General features: G+C 39.6%; 1 protein-coding gene across 1 annotated transcript in view; it reads right to left on the reverse strand.

Annotated features, from left to right (window-relative positions):
- Window positions 1-8,264, reverse strand: part of LOC111874345 (probable peroxisomal acyl-coenzyme A oxidase 1) — a 32,941-nt gene that overhangs the window by 6,839 nt on the left and 17,838 nt on the right. Inside the window, exons 9-10 of the mRNA XM_023869781.2 lie at window positions 5,062-5,408; window positions 2,333-2,438 (exon numbers count right to left, since the gene is read on the reverse strand). Of these exons, the coding sequence (XP_023725549.1) occupies window positions 2,333-2,438; window positions 5,062-5,408 (453 nt within the window). The remainder of the gene's footprint in view (window positions 1-2,332; window positions 2,439-5,061; window positions 5,409-8,264) is intronic.

An 8,264-nucleotide genomic window follows, 5' to 3' on the forward strand; every position in this document is an offset into this window, starting at 1 on the left:
TTAGACGACATAGACCCTTCTTTCGTTCAAGTAAACACGCACCCACTGAAAGGACAGTTCCTTTCAACACGTTTCACAAACAACCGCTGGCGCTGTTTGTTCTTAGCTTTCCTAACCACTAAACCATATCATGTGTTTGGAATGTGTAAATTATAGTCAGCGTTGATACCACTGTGAGTCACGAGTTTATTTTTAGACTTCCTGGCATAGGAGGTGCAGTTGCATGCGTACATTCAGCGACTGCGTTCTCTCCATAACAGGGGAGTCCAAACTGCATAATTCTAGCGTGATCCTTTCAATTCTTATGCCATTTCGAAACTTAGCTTACAGCTTAACGTACACAGTACGTGAAACCACAGACAGGGGCATTTAAATACCACGGTACGACAAACGTCAAACCACCGTAAAGGGTTAATATTACTACATCTACATCACGTGCCTCCAAAACAGTTTATTATATACACAAAACATAGAATACTCCAATTTGTCCGTGGGAACACAACAAAATCACCAAAACCAATGACTGACTCGATAATATAAAGCATCACTTGAAGAATTTTATTCCTCTTTTATACTATACCTTTTGTTTTATATAGTCTAATTTATTGTATTTTTATGCCAATTATTTTAATATAATTAATATTACTGTATCCAGTTTTACTAGTACTGCAGTTCAGTGGTGTATATATGTTAGCCATGTATTTGCCTGATGATGGCTCTTAATGTCCAAAACATGCAGCAGAGCCAACCTTGGCACTGACCTTAGTATAGTTGTGTTGTGACAGTTTTAATAAAGAAATAGTAAATGAAAGTGTGACAATGTGGCAACAGCCATGTCATTGTCAACACATGATCAAAGGTGCATTACTAAGACTGAGAATAAACACTGAGCGATCCATCCACTCACCCATTCATACATACCTCACATACATACATACAAACATACCCAAAAATTTCACTGCCTTCTAGATGCATTTAAAGAAGAAAACAGCAATTACCTGAATCACACCAGATGATGTGGTTTGCATTATCATTTCTGTGTCTTGCAATGTGTGTGCAGAGCAAATGTATTATGACAAGAATTGAGGGCCCAATGTTCAATGCAGAGGATGAAGAAATGTTATGTGGCTGGGAAATATGTCATTTTCTATCAAGTCACTGAAAACCACAGTTAAATAGGCAGCATTCCTCCTCCATTTCAGGAGGTACCAGGTTCAGATTTTAGCCCAGAGATGGTTATCTTGACTGAGGTCTTTTGAAGTTTTTCTCAGCCTCTACAAGCAAATGCTGGGATAGTATATGAAATTTAACACTTTCTTCTTCATCCTTCCCAATTCATCATTCACTAATCACCTTACTATTCAACACTATGTAGCCTAAGCTACTAATAACTAACTTCATGGAGCTGAGCCCTTCTAGAGATGCCGCCAGTTGTGCAGTTATTCAAGAACTTCCCAGCATTTTATGAAACCTGAAGGTTCATTGCCGCGTTCACAAGAACCCTCCACTGGTCTTGTATGCCAGATCAATCCAGTCCATAAGACCCCATCCCCTCTCTCTAAGATTAATTTTAATATTATCCAACCACCTACATCTTGGTCTTCCTAGTGGTATCTTTTCTTCTGGCTTTCCCACCAATATCCTATATGCACTCCTCTTTGCCCCCATTTGTGCTACATGTCCTGCCCATCTCATCTCCACAAATAAATAAGCACTAATAATATGTATTACATAAGGAAGTGGGCCAAGCAAGAAGCAAGCCCTGCTTGCTGCTGGGTTCTTGCTTAGCTTGCACTTCAACCCTGAAGATGGGGGTGATATAGTCCTCAAAAACCTCAGTTGACTTTCACCAGACTATACAGAAGGCAGAACTCTTTGCTCCAACTGAAGTTTCTCATAGTTTTCTTCAGTCCCTCCATAAAAATATAAGGATAGTTACTTAAGGCTGGGGCCACACGAGTACACAAAATGCATTCATTTTAATGAACGTCATGACGTCCATTGTAGAAATAAACAAGAGAGGCGAATGCTAAGCTTTCTTCTGGCTCCATTGCAGACAAAAAACTATGCACCACATTCTGCAGCTGTGTGGTGTACTCAGCAACGTCTGTCATAAAGAACATTTGTTGCAACAGACGTACTTCGTGCACTTGTGTGGCCCCAGCCCAAGCCATGATAACTTTCACATAATTTCCTATTCATTATTCATCATCATCCCATCTTTCAGTGCTGTATAGTCTAAGCTGCTGACAGATCTGTTAAAAAATCACAAATAAATGTGCCATAATTACAACCCATGCATTTTCTATTTAAATACATATACCAAACTTACTTCAGCACACTGAGCAAGTTCCACTGATGTCATATTCCATGCATCCTCAGGACAGATGCCTCCTCGGATCCTCTTATCCATGTTCTCAGCACACATTTTGATTTTTCTGCAAGGAAAATCCAAGGAATGAGAATTACCATACCATGTCTGTGAAACCTGGTAGTGCTTTTATCCTTGCCCTATTGGACCCTGACTGCACAATTGTGTGGGCCCTGGACAGAAAGAACAAGGAACAGAAGAAGTGGAGGAAGAGGAAAAGAAAGGACAATGGAAATGGCAGAGATGAGCAAAAGATAAAAGAAGAGAAAGGGCCAATAAGAAAAGGAGGCAGAGAACGAAAGCAATAATGAAAGGGAAGAAAGGGCTTCTACCTAATGCCTTGCATCTGAAGAGGTTAAATTGTTTTCTTCCCCATGTCACTGTTCTACAGGGAATATCTTTATTAACTAGACACATTCACAGCTTTGCACCTCACCATTACCGGTGCATCGCTGGCCATGAAGCGCACACAATTTATGCTGATGACTCAGCATGCTTGACGGCTGATAATATTTTGAATGAAGGAAAATAATTAACTTGTAGACCCCTACACAGCAGACAGTGCTGTTCATTTTTGGTAGTGTGTTCATGATTTGTGAGCAGTAGGGAAGAGTTATCAGCACCATGAGCAATTTCTTCCCAGTTAACAGTTAGTCAGCAGTGTGGCACAACATGGTTCACTATACTTTAGAGTAATGCGTACCTCTGTATGACACATACATGAAATACAGATCTGCTGGAAAGTGTCAGCAACAATTTTGATGTCAATTTTGTGACGAAAGAGTTCCCAGCAGACAAACATAATTTGGTGAATAAACTTAAAACAACAGGACTCTTAATAGACAAGGAAACAAAACATAAGCCTCAAATGCTTACTGAGAAGTTAGATGACATCGGGGCCAGTCTTGAACATATACCTTGAAAATTACTGAAACATCTAGCTCTAGAGACTGGAGTGTCAAAGTCTAGTGCAAGAACAGCAACACAGTTTCTGAAGCATAGACACTATAAAACAACAATCCACACCTTGCAGCCATGCGATTCAGCTATCAGGGTTTCTTTTGCAGTTGGTTTCTACAGGCTGTTGTTGAAGGTGAGATCGATCCATAACTGACATTCTTTTCTGATGAAGCATTGTTTCACTTGCAGGGATATATAAATAAGCAAAAAATCGTTACTGGAGTTCACAGAATCCACATTTAACTCACGAAGCCCTGCTCCATCCAGTGAAAGTTGGTGGCTGGTGTGCTTTAATTGCAAGAAGGATTGTTGGACCTGTGTTTATTAACAAAACAATTAATTGTGAAAGATATGTACAGGTTATTCTTGGGCAGTTCTTTTCAGAGTAGACAGAAAAAGAAAGACTAAGGCTGCTTTCAGTAAGACTCAGCTACTGCCCACACTGCACATATGTCTATGCAGGCTTTGTCTGATGTCTTCAGGGACAGAATTATCAGCAGTGGTATTTGGCCAACATGTTCACCTGATCTTAATGCTTGTGATTTTTTCTTCTCGGGTTGTTTGAAGGACAGTGTTTACAGCAATAACCCTGCAACGGAAGAACTGAAAGAAAAAATTTGTAGGGAAATTTCAAATATTCCTGCAAAGCATTTTCAGAAGGTAATTCATAACCTCTTCCACTGGTGCAAGGATTGTCTATGTGTAGAAGGACAGCATTTTCAACACATCCCATGATCTGTGAATGAAGGTAAGATCTCCCCTTCATTCCAAGTCTTATCAGCATGCCGAGTCATCGGTAAAATTCATTTGTGCTTCGCAGCCAGCGGTGCACTAGTTGTGGTGAAGCACAAAACCGTGAACACGTCAAGTTCATTAAAAACACCCTGTATAGGTATATTAGGAATGTACTTTCCACAAAATGATTGGCTCACAGACAACAGTTACAGTTAGTTCCTGTCTAATGACATATTTTCTCAATTGTAAATCCCAACAAGCAATTGAAAATGTCACTACACTCAAACTCTGTATGTTTCATCTTCTGAAAAATTTGGAAAGGAACATCAAGTTGAAATTTTCATTGAATATATCCAAATTATTTTTCTTAACACATTAATAATACTGTTTAGAACACAACAATCTTTTGAGACAGTTTTACATTCAAAAGAATTTATGAGTAGAAAGCAAAGAGCCAGGTTTACTGGTTTCAAGAAATGTATTCTGAAAATATCAACCAGAAGACCTAAGATAAATGTAATTGCCATCCTTCATCAAGTACTCAACAAAAGACTTCCTATAAAGAGGATTACGTTGTCCTTGTGCTTAACTAATTAAGCACTATGCCACGAAGGCTTATGGGGGAGTCTGTGTATAGATCCACATTTTCTTGACTTCAGCACTAGCTGGAGGTGTGGTCAGCTTCATGCCCCGGCCACTTCAACCACAGTACCCACCAGATAGGAGGTTGGGTGGACCCCAGAGCAGGTCTGGACAACGTGGAGAAGAGAAAATTCTTGACCCTACCATGACTCAAACTCCAACCCCTTGGTCATCCAATGTTGCATTATTTATTACAGACAAATAATTAACACACAACAAAACAAACTCACTAGTACTCAACTGGAAACTGCAAACATGGTTATAAAAGATTTATAAAGCAATTGAAGAAAAGGGAATTTGAATAACTGACAGTGATAACTATGAAAGTAGGAAACTTTCAACAAGAACCTTACCCTGCTGCTACTTGTTGATAAGCCCTAATGATACAAGCTGTTGTATTCTCCCAGGACCATGGACCATTATTTCCCGAGACTGCCTGCTTGAGGTATGCCACAGTGGGGGTCATAGTCATGCCTCCTACAGCCTGTTGCCATGCCTTCATGAGATATCGGGCAGTTTGAAGCAGCAGCACTGTGTTCTCTCCCTCATAGGTGGATGCTGCTGTGACAAGTCCATATATAGAGGGCATACTGCTGCAGGTCATATAGCCATGACCTCCACAGGAAAGACGACATGTCTCCACACCCTGGGCAGCATCTGCTGTGCAAACTGCCTTCATGCAGCAGGAAAGTGCATGGAGCTGTTAACAATGTAAATGAAAGATTTGAAGTTTTCGCTCCAAACAAATGTACTAAAATATTCTCAGGCCATCACATATATCATAGTTGAATTAAAAACCAATGACTCAGAGACTAGCTCTTGACACATCATCAGGGTTGATGTGGAGAGTCACTATAGTGTCACTGTTCGTCAATGTGATGAACACTCTAGCTCGAAAAATAGGGGCCTTTAAGATATGCCCCAACAAACAAAATGGTAATTTTCTTTAAAAAAAAAAAGAGCTATGAATTTCAGTAATTTATGGAGATCAGTGTCCTAAATAAAACTTTATATGTGGTTACTTCAGGAAAATAACAGTATGTGCACCAGGGGCCAAACTGACTATGCAATACATACATGTTCTAGCTTGTATAATCAGTGACCAACAATGGGCTAGAAAACAGCAATCAATGTAATTTTCTTGGTAACACAGCCAAGGTCAATCATATATGAGAATGTACATGCAGTGCCTTCGCATCAATTTTTTAAACCTGGTATGAGACCTGAGAGCCCATAGCTTCATTCAGTGCAGATTTTGTGCTCTGCTCTCACACTGTGAAAATCAGAACTTTGTAACTCCCACACTTCCAGTGGCAACAAGACAACTGGTGCTGCAAGATATGTTTTCCCATATGGATTTACCTAGGATGCTGGAAGAGGATAAGTCTTTTATAGGTGATGGCAGTACCTAAGAGGATAGTTAGCTTATAAGGGATAAAGACTGAAGTTAGCCACATAATTCATTTTCATCCCGACACCAAACTCTTTCCTTTAAAGGAGGTAACCATAGGGGGTTCACACCCATAAACACATGCATTCCTGCAGCCTCAGAATAGCACTGCAGAGACAGATGGAAGTACAAGTGCTCTTTCCCAGGCTGCATCACTAGCAGCACAGAATAACCTCTGTAAACTACCATGTGACTGCTTGCATAAAATCTCTAGGCAATGGACAAAAATGGGGGGACTCAATTTTGAGACATGGTTCGAGGTCAGATGTGCTTCTGAAGCATTAGAAAGGGAGTGGATATTGAAACATATCACTCCAGAATTAGTGGATTTGTGTCAGAAAGTGAAGGCGAGAATGCCATACATGAAGGGAAACGGAACCTAACCAGCTATAATTTTGTGTATGGGATTAGTGAAGGTAGTGATTGCTGGATTTGAGATTAAGCCAACCTGCAAGTTGAAGAGGTGAAGATCAGCCAGATTTTGGCTTATGTTAAAAATCAGGAGAAAGATATCAAGGCATTAAAATAGACATCAGACACACATAATAGGAAATCTCTAAAATGAGGAAAAAAATTGATGCCCTTGGGACCTAATCTGACTTGCTGAGTGAGATGATTAATGATTATGGCTCAATTAAGCAAACAGTTGGCGAATGTGACATGCGTAGGGACCGGATTTTAATGAAAATGCTTATTTGTTTCTTACAACCAAAACATATGGTCATTTTGATACATGTCTTAATTACTTCATTTCTTGAATTTTTGACATGGTTTGATGGTGCAGTGATGCTATCAGCCTTATGCACCAGCCGCCCTTTACCACCAGGAAGAATCCTGGTACTCAGTTCTGTTAGAGGCTCAGTCAACCCAAGACCAACTGTGCAGCTGGAAGGATTAGGTCAACTGAAAAATCCAATGATCTCATCAGGAATCAAACCCACGGCCTAGTTAAAAAACATTGGGAAGTATTTATACAAAATTAGATGCCAATTGAAGAACAAAGTTAGAAGGGTACAAACCCCACTAAGGGAATAGAAACATAAATTATGAAATGAACTGACAGAAAAGACAAGAGAGAAAAAATAGAACTGTGATGGTATTAGCAGTAGCAGTAGCAGTAGCAGCAGTAGCTAAATTGAGATGAATTAATGAAAGTAATTATGTACGTTAAGAATCTGTGTACTACAAAAACTTGGTGTTATCTGGAAACAGATTTATATATTATACTGAAACATTATTCAATCAGCGTTAAGTTTACTTTATTTGATAGAAATGGATTAACTTTTGGAAACAGCATACTGGAATTACTACAAAATAAACGTAACTGTCTAGACAACACATCCTTCACAGAACACTATGTTTTATAACTCTTACTAGCCTCCATCTATAAACAGTAGAACATGAACGTAAGTAGGTTAGAACAACTCTTTGCAGAACTTGCTGTTGCTGTCATCACACAACAAAATTCCACTACTGGTTTTAGAGCACAGTACAGATGTTTGTACATAGGTATAAGTGCGTGTGCATGAGAACATTATAATAATGTCACTGGTTATATAATTGGTGCCCACCTACAAGACCTCATTGTGTAACAATCACAACACTGTGAACCATTAAAAATGTCAGATCTTATGTGTGCGGTTGATGAGTTTCAAGCACAGATGTAAAGAGGTTGTGACAGTACACATTCCTAATCTCTGCACTACAGGAATGTTAAACCCTTTTATTTCTTGGAAAGAATCGCCAATCCATTAAATGAGGGTCTGGTTGATTATTCAATAATGCTTTTTTAACTGCATGAGGTATACAGTGTTGCATAAATAGTCTTTAACGGATTCCGACGATGGTGTATGCTGTACAGAATTGTACAGTGTTGCATGTTAGGATAACAGTAAATGAGGAATTGAGAGGATATGGAAGAAAGGGGCTATGACCTCTTTTTATAGTACTTGCCTACAGTAAGCCTAGAGGAAAAGCGGCCTCCGTAGTCTAGAGGTAACATTCCCACCTCATGACTCGTAGTACGCGGGTTCAAATACCCGGCGGAGGTCGTCGAATTTTTAAGGGCGGAAAAATTCGGGGAACAAGTCCTCCGGGAGGGACTTT

Source organism: Cryptotermes secundus, unplaced genomic scaffold (assembly GCF_002891405.2).
Source record: "Cryptotermes secundus unplaced genomic scaffold, Csec_1.0 scaffold49, whole genome shotgun sequence".
Classification (NCBI taxonomy): domain Eukaryota; kingdom Metazoa; phylum Arthropoda; class Insecta; order Blattodea; family Kalotermitidae; genus Cryptotermes; species Cryptotermes secundus.